General features: G+C 40.5%; 1 protein-coding gene across 2 annotated transcripts in view; it reads left to right on the top strand.

The window, feature by feature from the left end:
- The first annotated feature begins 10339 nt into the window (after window positions 1-10339).
- The window catches only part of ARIH1 (ariadne RBR E3 ubiquitin protein ligase 1), a 117764-nt gene continuing 109212 nt past the window's right edge, over window positions 10340-18891 (top strand). Inside the window, exon 1 of one of the 2 annotated variants that reach the window (XM_040643022.1) lies at window positions 10340-10796. In XM_040643022.1, coding sequence (XP_040498956.1) covers window positions 10428-10796 — 369 coding nt within the window. In that variant the 5' untranslated portion in view covers window positions 10340-10427. The remainder of the gene's footprint in view (window positions 10797-18891) is intronic. The other variant, XM_008708657.2, reaches the window with a different exon arrangement.

Genomic DNA, 18891 nt, shown 5'->3' with positions numbered 1-18891 from the left:
TCTACGGTCGTGTATAGTGGGTGGAATCTAATCAGTTATTTTGGCACCTGTTGAACAATCAAAAGATCTTTTGGAGCTGAAGGAGAATTCAATTTAAAAAACACAGGAACAACAAACACGTATCTCAGAGTATCTGTGGGTGAGAATCTTGGGTGTGGTTTAGCTGTCCTCGGTGTCAGGATCTCTCACAAGGATGAAACCAGGTGTTGGCCAGGACTCCAGCACTGGAATGCTTGACTTCAGGAAGATTCACGGCCGAGTGTGCTTACGTGGTCGTTGGCAGGATTTAGCTCCTCATGGTCCTTTTGAAGCGAGGCTTTCAGTTCCTTGCTGAGAATTCAGTTCCTCCCAGGCTGTTGACTGGAGACCTCCCTCAGTTCCTTGACATTTAAGGCCAGGAGAATTCAGTTTTGTCCCGGGGTGGGCACTTCAGCTTTGATAAACTGATTTGTGAAGAGGTATCTATGTGGTGTAAAAATTAGTTGCATAGCATTTGTATTCCTGGTTCATGACGGAGGACTGAAATCGATGTATGCACGCTGTGAATTTTCTGGTTGGTATACATTTCTGGTCTGTATATAATACAAATTAATACGTGAGTGAATGAAGCATTCACAAAATGAAGAGGACAAATACGTAATTTTGTACAGGATAGGAATGTCAGGAAAAGTTTAAGATGATTAGAGTGGACAGAAATTGAAATGATTTATGAACTTGAGTTTCTTTTTCAACCACATCATGGTTATAGCTTCAAATTGTTTTCTTCATTCTCTCCCTCCGTTCCCACCGCACAGACCGTACTGTGAATCTACTCCTCTAGAGTTGGGTGTGGCAGGCCTGAACTCAGCCACACAGGCATGAATACATTCAATAATTTTATTTTTTGATCTAATGCTGTGGGTTTTACTTTTTTAAAGATTTTATATATTTATTAGAGAGAGAGAGAGAGAACACAGAGGGAGAGGGAGAGGGAGAGAGAGAAGCAGATTCCCTTCTGAGCAGAGAGCCTGATGTAGGGCTTGATCCCAGGACCCTGAGATCATGACCTGAGCTGAAGACAGATGTTTAACCGACTGAGCCACCCAGGCTCCCCCATGGGTTTTGTTTTTAACTCAGGAAATTTAATTTTTTTAAAAGATTTTATTTATTTATTTGACAGAGAGAGAGAGACAGCCAGCGAGAGAGGGAACACAAGCAAGGAGAGTGGGAGAGGAAGAAGCAGGCTCCCAGTGGAGGAGCCTGACGTGGGGCTCGATCCCAGAACACTGGGATCATGCCCTGAGCCGAAGGCAGACGCTTAACGACTGCGCCACCCAGGCACCCCAGGAAATTTAATTTTTAAATTATATTTAATCTTGGTAGATATTTACAGAAATTCTGAAACTAGAATTTGACTGCCAATCTTAGACTTTGAAAGTGATAGTGTTAGCCGAGTGCATACATCCTCAACACGGCCAATACTGACCCTAAGAGGGCAAAATTGGTTTTGGGTGTGTGTGTGAAAAAAGTAATCTTTTTACGTGTGAAGCACTGATACACATACAGTACATAGATATACAGTCTATCTGTGGTAGTAAAATTTCATTGGTGGTAAGTGACTAAGATGGAAAGGTTTAAAAAGGTTCCTTAGGGGCTGAAAATGAAAAAAAAAAAGTTGAGAAATACTGCTCTCGTGCTAAGCTTAAAAGACAGCTGGTAGATGAGCTGTCTTGCAATAGATTATTTCCTGTATCACTTCCTGTATTAGACTGTAAGTTTCTTAAGGATAGGAAGTGGAACCTGTTTTGTATTTTCAGTAACACCTACTACAATGGTTTATGTTCAATTGCATTCAGCAAATATATATTTAATTGAATTAATATGGAACATATCTTACCCTCCTTGTACCCAAGCTACTGCCCCATAAAACCTAAATGCAATGATCAAAATTAGTTTAGTAAAAGCAAGCAACCTGACATAGTCGCCCTCACAAAAATCTTAGGAAAAAATACATAACAAACTTCATATAAAGAGTGAAAAATCTTAGCATAGTAAGAGAAGCACAGATCCTGGAAACAGAAAGACTGATCAGGGCTTGATTTCTAGCTCTACCATTTGAAAGTTGTGAAATCTTTAGCCAAGTTACCTGAGGAGGAAGGAGGAAGGAGAAAGGAGGAAGGAGAAAGAAAACCAAAAAGAATGGGCAAAAGGAAAGAAATATAGAAAGAATACAGAAAAGAGACAAGGGCATTGCTAAAAGTCTTCTATACACCCTAAATTTCAGGTATGTTGACCTACTGGCAGTTCCCCAAACAGGTCATGGCTCCAATATTCCATATCTTTCACACTGATACATACTCCCTATTTCCAGAACATTATTTTTCCACCAATATTCAGTTCAAGCCACACCCTCCCCAGGAGGCCCTCCATGACACCCTTGTTTGCCTTCCACACTGAGATGCCTATCTTCTTGCTCCCCTAACATTCAGATCATACTTTATTATAGTGCTTATCATATTGTAATGTAATTAATGGTTTACATGTCTGTTTCCCTCACTAGTCTGTGAGCATCTTGGGAACTGAAATGGTTTTATCTTCTTATTCTCAACATCTAGCAGTGCCTAACATACTTGGTGAATGAACACTGGGTTTGTTGAATTAACTAGTAAAAATATAGGCATGCAAGAGAAGCACAGCCACATTTTTTCAACAACTTGATAAGGGCCTGTGCTCTTCAAAGAGCCATCGCTTTAAAATTGACTGAATAAATTCTACTTCGGAAAACAATACTGCACCATACGTTCGCTAACTAAAATTTAAATTAAAAAAAAATAAAATTGGCTGAATAATCATCTTTGTGTACATTCTCAGGTCTAAAATGAAACATTGTACATTTCTCTGTCCAATAATGATAAACGTAATGAGTCTTTCACATTGTCAGTTGTTACAATCCAGTGAGAAAATCCTACTATTATTCCTATCTTTTTAGATGGGAAAACAGGCTCTGAAGTGGTTATGTAACTTGCCTACGGTCATATACTTAAGCGAGGTTTCTTCTTCTGGAGCCTATGGTGCTGTCACCCTATAGCGCCTCTCAAAGTTAGCTGGGTGAGAACGTTCACCTGCGTACAACATTCCTCTGCCTGACCCTCTCCACCTGCAAACTCCTACACACACTCACCTAGAAGAAAACAAAGGCTCAAGATCATACATGCAGTTTGTTATTGTTCAACAAAAAAATATGTCTGCATATACCCAGCTCAGTAACTATGAAATAACACTTTGGGACTATTCCATTTTAATAACATTTTGATAGAATGCTATGATTTTCATTATTTTATTGACCTTCCAGATTCTTTAAAATGGGAATTCTGTTCAGTGCTTCAGCATTTGAGTGTGTTAAACCACACATGCAACATGTGAAATTATCTTTTCATGAAAGCAAAACGTGAAGCTGCTTATAAAGACTTCTGGGTGAGAAGTCATGTACCACAGCCCTCCATTACTACCTTACTGATGCTGTCTGTGAAGGTATAGTTGGAAAGACAGAATTGAAAAACCGGTTCCTGCCACATTGCAAAATAACCATAAGGAGTGGCGTCTGGTTCCTGGAGCTAGAAGAGGTGACTCTGCCTTTTAAATCATGGTTATTGCCTCAAACAAAACAGATGGAAAAAAAACCCAAACCAAGTGAGAACCCCCCGCCCCCATCCCAGAAAGGAAAACTTTTCAAAATGAAAAGCTTTTTCATTTCTGAAAGCTTTGGGGCCAGGTGGGCCTGTCAGGTGCTGCTGTTCCGGGGTCCCCTGGTCACTCCGATCTTTAGGTCCTTGAGGCATTTCCCTTTGGCTCCCTGCTGTAGTCCTTTACCCATTCATAACCTGGCAGCGTTGTGTCAGTTGCGTCCAATTTGCTGAATGCCAACATCAAGCCTCTCTTGCCATGAAGTGTGAGAAACTGAGGTACCTCTGAGGATGGTATTGCCCTAGAGAAACCCTAGATCAGGAGAGCTGTGGGAAACATGCACAGTGGGCCCCCTCCTCCTCCTCCACACAACTTTCATGCTTTCATAGAGACCTAGAATTAACAGGTAAGAACACCAACGATGATATAATGTTGACAAGATTCAACACATTTGCGGTAAGAAGCCAATTGGCCTACAGCTTTTGGGTACTATTAATTCATTACAACATTATCAAAAACTTGGAAGTTTGTTAGGAATGGGAGATACATAGATTACTCATGTTCTGGGCATCAAGTGCCAGGTTTGGAATGGCTTGGAAAAACAGCAGCCTCTAAACATGTGGATTAGGTGCTGGTAAAGAGTGGCTAGGAAGGACGTCAGGCAGAGGGAACAGCAGATGCAAAGGCATAAAGGTATGAGAAAGTCCGGCATACAATGCTTTCTTAGAACACCCCCGTCTAGTGACGTCTGTCTTCTTTAAACTGCTTTAGCATTTACCACCTGCAACATTCTTCTTGGTCTGTGATCTCTCATTGATGCACGGTTACCATTTTTATAGTTAACCTGTTCATTTAAGTCTCTTCCCTTTAAGTAATTTGATTTCTTAAGCGGCAGCCTTCTTTTTTTTAATCTCTCCAGAATGCCATTGAAAGGTACTTTGCACTTGGTAAACACTAATAAATAACTATTGATTCATCGACTAAAAAAAATCATGACTTACATATTTTGTTTTCATTAAAAATGCTAAAAATTGTATCTATAAGAATAAAGCAGAACTATGTACATAGAGGATAACACATCTACTTATTCACTATTCTATTTTTATGACCTATTTCCAAGTAGGAACAAACATCGCATACAGTCAATGTTTACACTGACAATCTGGACAACTATAGGCTTGATAAGTAATTACTCCATTATAACAAATACAAAGGCACGTTTTAGAACAGGAATAAGATCTTATTACAGTTACTGAGAATTACATGGTAAAAACAGTGGACTTGAACTCTGAAAACCTGGATGTGAATCAAACCTCTGTATCCATTGTGAACTTCATTTTTATTATTTTTCATATTTGAGCCTTTTTCTTTATTAAACAAAGTTAAGAATTCCAACTTCACAAGATCGTAAGGACCAAATTAAAAACATACACACATCTACTCTGGCATAGAGACTTAATAATATATTTGTTCACTTTCTGCCCATTCTTCGTCCATTCATTCAAATACATCCATAAGGCAACACAACAAACTAGAAATACTGCAAACCACAGAGAAGCATTTCTTTGGAAAACTTTTGTTATAAACCCACTTTTTTTGGGTGCCTGGGTGGCTCAGTTGGTTAAGCATCTTCCTTCAGCTCAGGTTATGATCCCAGGGTTCTGGGATTGAGTCTCACTCAGGCTCCCTGCTCCACAGGAAGTCTGCTTCTCCTTCTGCCCCTCCTCCCACTTTTTCTCTCAATCTCTCTCTCTCTCTCTCTCTCAAATAATAAAATCTTTTAAAAAATAAACCCACTTTTTTCTTCAAGTGGTTAAGTCATTAGGACAAACATGTTTCCTTTTGGGGGATGATCATTTGCTATTTTTTGCTGGAGTATAAGCACACATTAAGGCCAAATTAACGTGTCTTGCAATTACAGGGAACACAGACACTATGGTACATTTTGTATACTTGCCTAATTGCACGAGGGCATGTACTCTCCTTCTAGTTCCAGCATTATCTTACTACCTGTTGTAGATAATTACTTTCATAAAATCTTGAGTTCAATAAAGAGTCCTTAAAGCGTTATTCCGGAAGAAAGATAGGGTAGAGAAAGGGTTGCAGTCAGGAATCTCAGGTTCTATTTTGGTTATTAATATCTCTACCAGACTTCTAATGAAGCATATAACCTCAGTTTCTCTAAGCCTTATTTTTACCACATAGAACTGGTATGATAAGGGGCACCTGGGCGGCTCAGTTGGTTGAACGTCTATCTGCCTTCAGCTAAATTCATGATACCAGGGTCCTGTGATTGAGCCCTGTGTCAGGCTCCCTGCTCTGCAGGGAGTCTGCTTCTCCCCCTCCCTTGGCCCCTCTCCCTGCTTGTGCTCTCTTTCTTAAATAAATAAATAAATAAATAAAATCTTAAAAAAAAAGAACTGCTATGATAAGATCTACCTCTCAACAATGATGTAACGCTTAATTGTGGTTTGTAAGTACACAGACAGATGTTTTTAACAAAACGTAAGATACTCAATCAGCTTATTAGTATCTGCACTTTTGCTAAAATTTAATCTTAAATTTATATTAAAGTTAAAATTGAATTTTTTTAATACCTGCCTGGTAAAGCACAAGAACAACTAAAACATTTTTTAAAAAGGCAAAAAATGCTGCATTAAAACAAACTTTATAAACAACATGATAAAAGTAATTTTTCTATTTATTTTTGGAAATAGTGTTTTAATTACTTTATGGAAAAATATTTGGAGAGATGCCAGGTAAGGTGACCAACCATCCCAGTTTACCTTATATTTCCCAGTTTTAGCACTGAAAATTCCACATCCCAGGAAACCCCTGTTCTGTACCTGTTGGTGTTGGTTCGCCCTAGTGCCCTGCCATTACTAGAGGCCAAAGCTCACAGCTCTGTGTATCTACCCTCAGAAAAATTCCAGGATGATTTTAATTTCTATGTATCTGAAAAGCATTTGTATATTCTTCTTATTGGAATTTCATTCGTACTATTTGGTAAGCATATCAGTATTTATGGAGTTTTGCTCTGAGTAGACATTTAATAAAGTATACTAACATCTTTTGACCTTATTAGGACATGGGGGTAACAGGAGTACCTAATTACCAATAGCTATTCTTTTGGCATCAAGAAAGTATTAACTTGTCTATTTTTTTTTTCAAGGACCTTGTCTTGTTGTTTACAATTACAGTACTTCTACCCAGCAATCACCACAGCTGAGAAATTAGTATACCGACAATACCTTTAAGATCAAGTCATTTAAAAAAACATTGTATGTGGGTCATCCCTTGGACAATTTGGGGCCAGAGAGAAGTTGTTATACTGGTTTCCTTAAATAGCACTATAACCTAACCTGATTCCAAGATAATCTCCAAAATATCAATGGAATGAGTGTCGCTGAAAATCTCGTTATGAAGGTTTATCCATGAATAAGAGGCCCCAAGATTCAGAAGCCCTATGAGGTTGCCCATGATATTGACCAAAAAAGAAGGTATGACACTATGGAGAAGATTTCTGAGAAAAAAGCAAACCAATATTCTTCCTCAGAAAAGGAGGATGATTGAGGCCATGTGCATACTTGTATAACTCAAAAAAAATCAATTAAAAGGTTATAAATCCAACTGGCTGTAGTTTTTCCCACAAGATGCAAGGTGACTTATGACACTTTTTTAAAGTTCTAATTTTGTGAGCCTGTAACTATGAGTCAGGGACTGTGTCAAGTGCTTTAAATACATTATTCATTTGATACTCACAAATAATCCTATGAGAATAGGAATTATAATCCTTCAAATCAAGCTCAGAGAAGTTCCGTAATTTGGTCAAGGTTATAGACAGCAACTGAAGGGGCATAGGCAAATTCAGGTCTGTTTCCTCCAAAGCCAAAGCTCTTAACCTTTAGCCTATGCTGCTTATCAACATTGTTGACATAAACTCAGAAACTTCTATCTTCAGCCCTGCCTCCCCTGATGACCTTCTGTCTTGTACACTAGTAGGTATAACTGCCTATTCAATATCTCTACTTGGATGTCTAACAAGCACTTCAAATTTAACATGTTTCAGTAAATGGTACCTCCATTCACCCAGTTCCTCAAGCCCCAAATCTAACAGGCATCCTTGATTCCTCTATCAACCCCACAGTCAAGCCATCAGCAAATCTATAGACTTTACTTTCAGATTACACCTGAAACTACTTCTCATCCTCTCTACTGTCACAACTCTGGCCCAAGCCGTTGTCATTATTCACCTAGACTACTGAGATAGCCTCATAATTGGTCTCTGCTTTCATAGTCCATTCTCCACAAAGCAGCCATAGTTCTTATTTTATTTTAGCCACAGTTATTTTTTAAAATGCATATTATATTGTTTCATTCTTCTCCTTAAAACCTGGTAATGCCTCCCTTTGCAATAATGTAAACTTAAGCTACAAAGCCCTGCTGGCCCCCTGCCTTGATAGGCCTTCTCTGATTTTATCCGTTAACATTCTCTTCTTTGCTCAGCGTGCTTGTCACATTGGTCCTTATGATTTCAAATTTCTCTGTGATGTGAAGTTATCTACTTTGAGAGGATTTGGAAGGTCAGCAGTGGGGGTTTGAGAAAACTGGTGAAGGTTTGCAAGAGTTGTCTAGAGAGGGAAGACAATTCAGAAAAATTTAACAGGATTGCTGAATGGTATTGATGGTTCAGTTGTGCTTGATTGGAATTTAATGATAGAATGCACATGATTATGCAAATACCTCCAGTAGTGGTCAGCTGCTCTAGTACCAAAGGGGACAATAAGGATGGTAGGATTTATTCAAGGTAGGGCTAGGATGAAAAGAAAAATGGGGCAAAGGACTTGAGTGTACTCACAAGTGTTACTGAATTTCCCCCCAAATATGTACAATGGGGATGGGGTAGAGAGAAGGGTTGCTAGTGTCCTCACCTTACCCCTGCTGTGACAATAACCTAGAACTGCTATGTAGAAACAGAATCAAAGGACCAAAACCTACCAGCATTGATGTTAAAAGCTTTAAATGATAAATTCTGATTATTTTAGGAAATCTGATTATTTAAGCATTTACAAAATTGACAAACTGGTAGAAGCTTATTTACATTATAAAGGCATTTTTCCATTAAAAAAAGCAATTTCCAAAGGGAATCTGTCGTTTTAACAGTAAGATTTGTCAGTAAATTAGGGATTCAGATTTTTAAAAATGTCTAATCTGGCCAATCCTTCAGGGTATCCCAAAAGGGTGCTTTCTTAGGCCTCTTCCCCCTTCAGGACACTTCTTTGGTTCTCCTGACTTACTTACAAAGATTAAAGTCCACTCTTAGAATGGCATAAAATACTCTTACTGTCCTGGCCCCTAAATTGCCTAATATTTTCCCATTTACCCTCCTGGCACTACAAGCTGCTGAAACGAAAACACTTTACACATACTGTGCTTTTGCTTCTGTTATTCTCTCAGGCTAGGTCATCTTCCCTACCTTCTCTGTTGAACTCCTAGCCATCAATCAACATGCAGCTCACACAGTACATTTCTAGTTAAGAGACAAACAGTGTCTCTCTGCTATATTTGGTCCTTGTAGAGATTTCTATTACTGCTTGTCTTGGGTTATATTACAATGCATTTTATATACTCTGTAGTACCTAATCCATATTATGCATTATAAAGCATTTTTTATAATTGATGTTTTAGGTCATCCAGCCGCTGAAACAGGGCGTGTTCTGTGGTCTTGGTCAAGTCCCTTCTCCTTTGAGCCTCAGAAACACAATGGGTACTGTGGCTCCGTGAAGATGAGAGAATGTACGCAGAGCCCTTACACGATGCTCCATTAAGGAAAGCCATGACTGTTTACACTGTTTAGGGCCCTCAATAGGTATGTTGCTGCTGAGCTGAGTTCAGGAAACGCTTCTCTAAAATGACGTCACTATCAGCGACTTAAAAACCACGGCACGTCTGTACCGATGTACAGAAGCAGAACTACTTAAAACGAGGTTCACCTGTCACCCAGTTCACAGGTTCCGCATGAAACGGATTTCCATTTAGTAGCTCGGGCAACAGGAATTTTAGCTCAACAGCCAAGGACTTCCCCGAATTACTCCAGGGCGGGCGGGAAGTGCCTCTACCGCCCGGTGGAAAGGCCACCTTCGCTGGATTCAGTGAGGGCGCTGCATCCCTATGGCCTGCGTTAAAAACCACCACCGGGTCCAGGGGCCCTTCTCTCGGTGACCAGGAGGCCGCACCCTTCTCAGGAACAGGATTCACTGGTGTCGGTCCCCAGAGAGACCGCAGCCGGAACCGAAAAGGCGATTCCCGCGGTGCCGCGCTCCCGGGGACAGGCCGGGCCGTGGGGTCTCCCCGCTCTCCACGCAGGGGCGGCGGGGCGGGGCGCAGTGACGCCAGGAGGAGTGACGCGACGACGCAGCGCGACGCGGTGACGCACGCCCCTTTGTTGGCTCAGTAGCGGTAGCGGCGGCCGTGGAGGTGGCGCTGGGGACTGTTTTCTCTCGGAGGCCGGAGCGGAGCCGCGTCTGACTGAGGCGGGCGGCAAGCGGCCCCCTCGCTCCCTCCCTCCCTCCTCCGCGCCCTCCCCGCCGCCGCCAGCCGCCAACCGCCAACCGCCGCGCCCGGGGAGGAGCCGCGGCCCGCGGGGCCGGAGCCAGGCCTGCGTCCGGACATCAGCCGGAGCCGGAGCGAGAGCCGGGGCCTCGGCGTCCCCGCCCTCTCCCCGCCTCAGGGCCAGCGTCCGCCGGGCCCTCGCGTGTCGCGCCATGGACTCGGACGAGGGCTACAACTACGAGTTCGACGAGGACGAAGAGTGCAGCGAAGAGGACAGCGGCGCCGAGGAGGAGGAAGACGAGGACGACGATGAGCCGGACGATGATAACCTGGATCTGGGCGAGGTGGAGCTGGTGGAGCCCGGGCTGGGCGTCGGCGGGGAGCGGGACGGACTGCTGTGCGGGGAGACGGGCGGCGGTGGCGGCAGCGCTCTGGGGCCCGGCGGTGGCGGTGGCGGCGGCGGCGGCGGCGGCGGGCCAGGGCACGAGCAGGAGGAGGATTATCGCTACGAGGTGCTCACGGCCGAGCAGATTCTGCAACACATGGTGGAATGTATCCGGGAGGTCAACGAGGTCATCCAGGTGAGGGTGGCCGCCGCGCTGTGTTGACCTGGCCGGACCGGGGAGCAGATTCGGCTGCCCGAGGGGCAGGCCCGGGCCTGGTGCGCAGCCCAGCCGGGTGCCTCCCGGCCCTGTCTCCTCCGCTGCCTCTGCTGGGGATAGAGGGTGTCGAAAGCAGACATTCGCCGGTTAGCCGGGTGTGGGGAGGTGCGCTGGGGGCGGTGCTTTCCAGGTCCTGCTATGGCGGAGGCCTCCGGCCGCCTAAGACTTCTCTTGCGGGCAATTCCTGCCCGTCCCTGGGCCCGGTGTCCTTCCTCTGGCCCGAGGAGCGCCTACAGGGGCGGGGCGGGACGGAGGTGGGGTGGAGAAGAGCAGGAAGAACGCGGCCCCTGAGAGGGTTACCCCGGCCTTCAGTCTCGGTTGAGCACTTTTGGAAGAGGTTGGAGTAGGCCTAAGAGCAGTTTGGTGTACGGTTGCCCCAAGTGGGCACCAGTTAATAAAGAAATGGATCTTCTTGGCAGTCTTAAGTGCCTACTTAACGGTGGGGGAAGGGAACTGTTTCTCGGAAGAGGTGCTGATGGGCCGCCTTTTCCGATGGTGAGGCTTCTGCTCTTGTCTTTTTTGTCTTTGCTGTTTGTTTGGGACCTAATGCTACTTTTTCATTGGTAGTGTATGACTTACTTGAAGCTGTTGGAATAGTTACTGCAGATTGCATACCCAGCCTTGCAGCTAAAACAACAAAACGCAGTGTTACTGCCTAATATTAGACAAGACTCTATTGTGAGTGAGAAAGTAGGGGCTTTCTGCTTCTGGACTCTTTTCTCTGATAAATTTTATTTCTTGGTGAGTTAGGCTTGGCTTAAGTTAATAACCACAACTTATTTAACCTCGTGGGCCAGATTTTGCATTTTTGAGCTTTAGGAAGTCCAAAGTTTACATTTGGGGAAAAAACAGTTATGATGAGGGGTCAGGGATACGATTGAAGAATAAAAATGGAGTCTTGATTCAGTGCAACTTTTAGAAAACAGTAGTTACATGTGAGTAAACGATATACAGGAGCAAGTTACTATTGCCTTCTTGCATGTTAGTCATTACTTTTTCCCCCCCTTGAAATTAATTGGCTAATACTGGCAAATTGGCAGTAGTATGTCACTGCCTACTTGTTCAGTTTGCATGATTAACAGATTTTTACAGTATTGTCTAGTAAGGAACACTTCCAATTGAGCCATCTATTTTGGCTCCTTTGGAGACCCTGTTTTGAATAATAGTAAAAAAAAATAACTGTGATATATAGTGGTACTACTAAACAGTGGATGTCTCAAACTTTCATAGGGATACTGCAGTGTAAGGAGGAAATTGAAGGGATGTAAAAGGAAGATAAGTTTTATTGCCCTTTTTTCTGATTCTAAAAATAAGACAGTTCTTAGGCCACAAAGTTGAGACTTTTTTCCTTTTTTGAGGAAACTTTATTAAGAGTTTAGAGTAAAACCTTGAATTCTCTTTGTTTACCACTACAGTATATAAAATCGGATGTTTTCAAACTTACCTAGTTTATTGATATGTTAATTAGGTTTTTAAAAACTCATGGATAATGACTATTTATTATTTAACTTCTTTGTTTTCATGTAGTAGATCTCATCCACCTTTCTCAGATCTTAGGTGTGTCTTAAGCACTGAGGCCAATCTTACAAGTTCTTTATGTCACTTCTGGAACAGAGATGTAGCTAATACATATGACATCATTCTTTCTTTCTTAGTTTAGGGGAGAAAGAATAAACGCAGATGAACTGAGCTAATAAGGACCACAAAATACCAGGGTTTTTTTTTTTTTTTTAGGTGTGTCCATGCCTGATTTTTGAAAACTGTCTTTTCCTAGTTGACTTCATGTTAAGGATGCTCTTAAATGGAATTCCTGAATATATAAATATTATTCCTTGTTAAGTTTCTGTTTCGAACTACCAGTAAATCAAAGAATAGGATTTATCCCAGGTCGTCTTTTCTCCAAATCGTGTGCTTCCTGGACCTAAACTAGGCTTTGGTCATGGTATGGTTTTTTTTATGTTAGTAGATTTGAACTTAAAAAGTTAAATTGGTGATACATGCATACTCTAAGAAAAAACTGACCAGGCAAGGGGAAAAAAAAAAGATGAGATCTACACCAAGAGAGAGACACAAAATTTGAATTGTAGTTATCTTTCCAGACCTCTGGGTGAGCTATACATAACATTTTAATAACAACAGAGTCATACTATAGATTCTCTCTCTGTTTTCAGTAGATAAAAGCAGGTTACAAAAACAGAAGGCATCTCAACTTTGTCTTGTTAATACCTCTTTCCATTTCCAGTGTTTACATGATTATAAATCTAAACTAATTTGTTTAATCAGTCCATTTTTATTGGCCTTCCTTTTTATTTTCTAGTTTCTGGCTTTTAACTTTGTTGGGAATATCCTCATAGATAAATCTTTGAATGTTTTATTTTCTTAGGATAAATTGAATTGCTGAGTCAAATGATGTGCTTATTTTCAAGGCATTTGATCCGTACTGCCTACCACATTGCTTTCAGAAAGGTTGTGTTAGTTTTCCCCCACCAGTCAGTGCTTGATTAGGATAAAATAATCATCATTTTAAAAATTTGCTTCTTAAAAAAAGGATGAAATAGAACTTTTATTAACATGTTTCTTGGAGATTGGTATTTCTTTTGTAAATTGCCCTTTGCTTTTGCTCATTTTGCACCCTTTTTGGGATTTTCATCTTTTATTGATTTATAAGACCTCTTTATATTCATTGAGGTTTTAAAGATCAGTTGTCTAGGTTTTTCAGTTTAAAAAATTAATGTTTAATGTGGCAATAAATTTTAAGTTTATCAAGTTAAAAATCCTTGTTTTACTTCACATTAGAGAACTTACTCTTAATTCTAAAACATTTAAATCCCATGCTCCCCAGGGTTACTTTCCAGTGTGAAATCAAGTATGTTACTAGTGAATTTGAAAATAAATTTGCAGGAGAAAAAGATTGATATGTGAAAAGATTGCCAGGTTAATTTTTCCTTGGGAATTGATTACTACTTTGGGGAGAGTAGTTCTGGGCAACAGTAGATTAATATTGTTACTTGTAGATATCTGCAGATTAGTTTTAGCTTTCAAATGAGTTAACACTTTTTGTTTTAGAAGACTCTTGGTTTTCTAGCTTTCTGTAACTCTCTTGTTATAGTTTGTTTAATTTGGCTTTGTTATATTTAAATCCTTGTGGCTACCTAGATTATCTTGTGAACTTTCAAGAAAAAATCAGGGGTTTTCTTTAACCTATACCAATGTTAGAGAAGTGCTTAAAGCCCTTAACTCACCCAACTGTATTTACTTAACTAGTAATATTAAACAGTGGCTTTCTAATGGAATTGCTTTAGCAGCTTGGTAATTTATTAAACACCACACAACTCTGCAATTGAGGGACGTTTAAACTTGCTATTTTGTGTTTCCACGTTATTCAGCTAATGTTAGTTGTGCTTGTGTATGTATGCCAGTCACTGTGTTAAGTAGATTAGAGGGCATGGTTCTTGCCTAAGGAGCATATAAAGGTGGGGAACATAGAGGTCCTTGGGCTTCATTCCCAGGGATTGTTGTTCATTGGTAAAGTCTGAGTTGGAGCCTGAACATTTATATATTTTTAGCCACTCCAATGATAGTTCTCAACCACTGGAATAGTCATAGTTCATCTACTGTCATGATTTTGACTCAGGGAGAATGAGTAGAGTGAGAAGGGCAGTAACCCTTAGGAATACCACTTTTATTTATTTTATTTTTTAAGATTTTATTTATTTATTTGAGAGAGAAAGAGCGAGCACAAGCAGGGGGAGCTGCAGAGGGAGAGGGAGAAGCAGGCTCCCCGCTGAGCAGAAAGCCTGATGCGGCTCGATCCAGGACCCCAAGATCATGACCTGAGCTGAAGGCAAACGCTTAACCTACTGAGCCACCCAGGTGCCCCGGGAATACCACTTTTAAAGGATGTGCGGAAGAAGAGGAGCGTGAGCTGATGGGTGTGAGTGGTCATGTGGGTGGGTGTCATGCTACTGTAAGATTTATTATGCTAAATAACCTGTTTTAAAGACAACAGATATCTCATCCTTACAGGGGAAATAATCTGGTGGCTGTTGAAGTTTCTAATTTCATTTCACCTGTTTATTTAGTTGAAAGACTTAAAGAACTTCTAAGGTGAGGTTTCAAGCATAAATTGAGAGGCAGTATATGCCAGCATATTGGCTTAGGAGTCAGTTCTAGCCCTGGCTTTTCCTCCAATTGGCAAGTTTTGTTTACATCTCAGAGCCTTCAGTTTTTGTTTTTTTTTTTTTTTTTTAATTTGGGAAGTAGTTAAGAGAGTTGAACTACTAGATTGGCCTTTTTTTTTTTTTTACATTGATGTTTGTTTATCTAACATCCTTTTAAAACCTTAGTAAATTGGAGATGCTCATTGTTTCCAAGAAATGAATTCAAGTATGCAAATCAAGATGAACTTAAATTGGTTAACTTATTTGAGTAGGGGGTGGAAGAGAGACAGGAAGGGGGGAAGAGTGTGTATCTTGAAGTTGTTAAAAGTGTTCGGTATGGTTTATTTCTCTTGAACTTCTGTCTCTTTCCACCTGATCTCCTTGAACTTAACTTGAGCTATAAGTTTTAAATTATATTAATTTTGGTTAAATCGCTTATGGTATAGTCCTGTGAATCAAACTCTGGGGGTGGGGTCCAGTAGTCTGTTTAAATGAGCATTCCAGGTGATGCTGATGCAAGCTAAAGTTTGAGAACCACTGCCCTAGTTGAAATTTAACAGTGTTTCTCCATGTGTTATCACTGGTGATACAACAGAAGTGGGCTAATGGTGGAAGGCAGGTTGTTTAATGAAACTAATAAAAGGAAAGTTTCAAGAGCTTGGATAGCACTTGCTGGGCTAATAGAGTTGGAGAAGATTTGTCCAGCAGAAATAACTTTACTCAGTTATTTCAAATATGCAAACCAAGCTAAGTGGCATCTTACATTCTAGGTTGGAGCACTTGGTTTTCCTTCCACTTCTTTTTCCACTTCCTTCCTTCCTTCTTTTTTTTTTTAAACAAAAATATTTGAGTTTCTTTATTTAATATGTTGGACAAAGTACAAGGTTTTGGATACTGTAAATGCCCCTGCTCAGTACTGTACTAAATAGTGAAGAGAACATGAGAAGACATTCTCAAGGAGTTGATGATCTCTTTGAATTTAGACACTCAAAGCTATTAGGTCAGAAAGTCGTTTCAAATGCTGAGTGGATAGTAATGTATTCATGGAAGAGAAATCTGTGGGTGTTATCTGGAAGATGGCTAGGATTTGGAGAGATAGGAAAGAGGGATAGAAAGCCATTTTAAGAAATTGAATAAAGTGAGAACAAGGAAGGTATCTGGATAATGGTGAGGTCCGCTAAAGTAGAAGAGAGTTTATAAATTGTGGGTGATAGTGTTGCAGAAGCTGGGAGGTTTGATACTCTGAAGAAAGGTAGGCAGAAACTATCAGATTAGATTCCTTTATTTTGGGTTTTGACCTGTGATAGCTGTATTAGTTACCTTTAACCCTGCATTTCCAAAACTTAGTGGCTTAAACATAACACTATCTTACAGTTTCCATGGATCATGATTCTGGCTACAGCTGAGCTAGGTACCTCTGGGTCAGAGTCTCTTGTTAACCCTGTTAAGACTGCAGCCAAGGTATCAGCTAAATTGCAGTTCTCAAAACTTGAGGAGGGGAGGATCCCCTTCGAAGCTCAGTCATTTGGCTATTGTCAGGCCTCAGATTTTCACTGGCTGCTGTTGGCCAGAGACACAAGTTCCTTGCCATGTGGGCTTCTCCAGAAAATGGCTTATAACACAGTTTCTTTCCCTCAGAATGAGGAATCTGAGAGCCCCCAAGATAGAAGCCAGTCTTTTTATAATTTCATCTCAATTGACATCCCTTCGCTTTGTCCTATTCTACTTGTTATAAGTGATTAACTGTATCCACATACTCAAGAGGCAGAGGTTACACAAGTGTGAAGACTAAGAGATGAAGGGATCCTTGGGGCCATCTTAGAGGCTCTACCATCACATATATATCATTTGGCTTCGTCAAGAGGTGAATGACAACCATTGTATAATGCTTATCTATCCATTTAATTTATATACAAATGAGAGGCGTAGTTTGGATTTTTAATTATGAATTAACTATAAATTATTTGTATTTGGCTTTGCAGAGTGTTATAACTTTAAATGATAAGCATTCCTAATTTTCAATGGCTAAGATTAAAAGAATAGTTGCAGTCTTTTAGAATTGGCAGGAATTTGAGATTCTTCAGTCCACTAATTTTTTTTTTAACTTTAGCTACATCATGCAATCACCTGGGGATTTTTTCACATTTTTAATTGGGGTTGCAAGAAATAATGCATAGCATAGCGATCCCACATAGCCTTTGCTGATTTTTCTACAATGATACCATCTTGGAAAGCTGTCACAGTCAGTATATTGATATTGATGTGGTCTTATTCAGATTTCTTTCCCTGAGTTTTTTTTTTAAACGTAGGCACTTAGGCCCCACCCCAGACTAAGCAGTGGGTCTCTGGCAGTTTGGACCAGGCATTGTCATTAAACAGAAATTTTCCCTGGATTATTTTAATGCACACCCAGGGTTGAGAGCCCTTGTTCTTGGTCGTTGTCTCTAAGAATCCTCTCAGTAACATTCCAATCTCTGCTTAACTACAAATAAATGACAGTGAGCTATTTTGTGATGTAGATCATTTCAGATTTAACTCTTGATTTTTTTTTTAATAATTTCTTTTTTTTAAAAAAGATTTTATTTATTTATTTGACAGAGCTAGAGATAGCCAGCGAGAGAGGGAACACAAGCAGGGGGAGTGGGAGAGGAAGAAGCAGGCTCCTAGCGGAGGAGCCTGATGTGGGGCTCGATCCCAGAACGCCGGGATCACGCCCTGAGCCGAAGGCAGCCGCTTAACCGCTGTGCCACCCAGGCGCCCCTCTTGATTTTTTTTTTTAATGTAATTAAAATCTGCTGCTATTGTAACTTTCATCCATTGTTCCTAGGGTCACCCTTTGGGTAAAGTTGAGTTTGTTTTTTAACATACTTTCTGTTTTGGAAGCTTTTCTCCCTAAAGTTAATCAGACCCTCTTCTTTCTTCCTACAACAGTGAGCCTATATTTTTGAAAAAATGTACATTGCCTGCTTTTCTATTTTCTGTTAGCCACTTTCTTTTAATAGGCATAGTATCACAGACCATAACTTGGCTAGGACCTCAGCAATATACAGGTCATCCTTTGTATGTCATCTTACTATTACTGTGTAGCTTTGTTAAATAGCTTAATTATTCCTATTAAATGATGGGATAAGTATAAGAATGAGAATTTATTTGGGCTGACATTCGATGATCACTTGTGTGAGAATGATCTATAAGCAGAGGCTTCTAACCTGGGACGGCTGTATCTTTTGGGGCCTATGGAGATGGTAGTGGCAGTTTTTTGCCTTATTTTCCCCCAGTGCTTAAAAAAACCTAATATATTTAAAACAGAGCAAAACAAAACTGCCCAAGTGAATTAAAATGTGGGCCGTTGTTGAGTTTTCGTTCTAAAAGAATAGCACATTTTATAGTCATTAGAGTTGTACAGTCATATGTAGGAATCTGAATCTTTGCTTTATTACTAAATTTTCATTTAATCAGTGATTGGAGGTCATCTGACTTTATCTTGAATAATGTCTCATTTCTTGATGTATCTTGGTGAATAGTAGATGCCCAGTTGGTATTTGAGTTAAACTGATAGGTAGTTTGTATCTCAGAAGGCAGTTTAAGAAGTTCTTACTGAAATAGCAGCTGCTCTGTCAGATTAACTTTTCAGAGCTCTACTTTTTTTCATTTTTAAAAGTGAGAATGCTAGTATTAAGGTCAAAAGGTTGTGAGGATTTGAATGAGAAATGCCAAATACTGTACTGGAAGTTTTTCCATGTAATTTTTTTCTTAATGTAAACATCATTCAATAGCAGTTTTCATTTTTGCTACGTTCCATTTAAAGGAAGTGTCAGAAGTGACCTGACACTTAATACATTTTGGCAAAAAGT

The sequence above is a fragment of the Ursus maritimus genome, unplaced genomic scaffold, assembly GCF_017311325.1.
Source record: "Ursus maritimus isolate PB19 unplaced genomic scaffold, ASM1731132v1 scaffold_27, whole genome shotgun sequence".
In the NCBI taxonomy this organism is placed as follows: domain Eukaryota; kingdom Metazoa; phylum Chordata; class Mammalia; order Carnivora; family Ursidae; genus Ursus; species Ursus maritimus.
The sequence above is the reverse complement of the archived record's forward strand: the minus strand, read 5'-3'. Positions and strand labels throughout refer to the sequence as shown.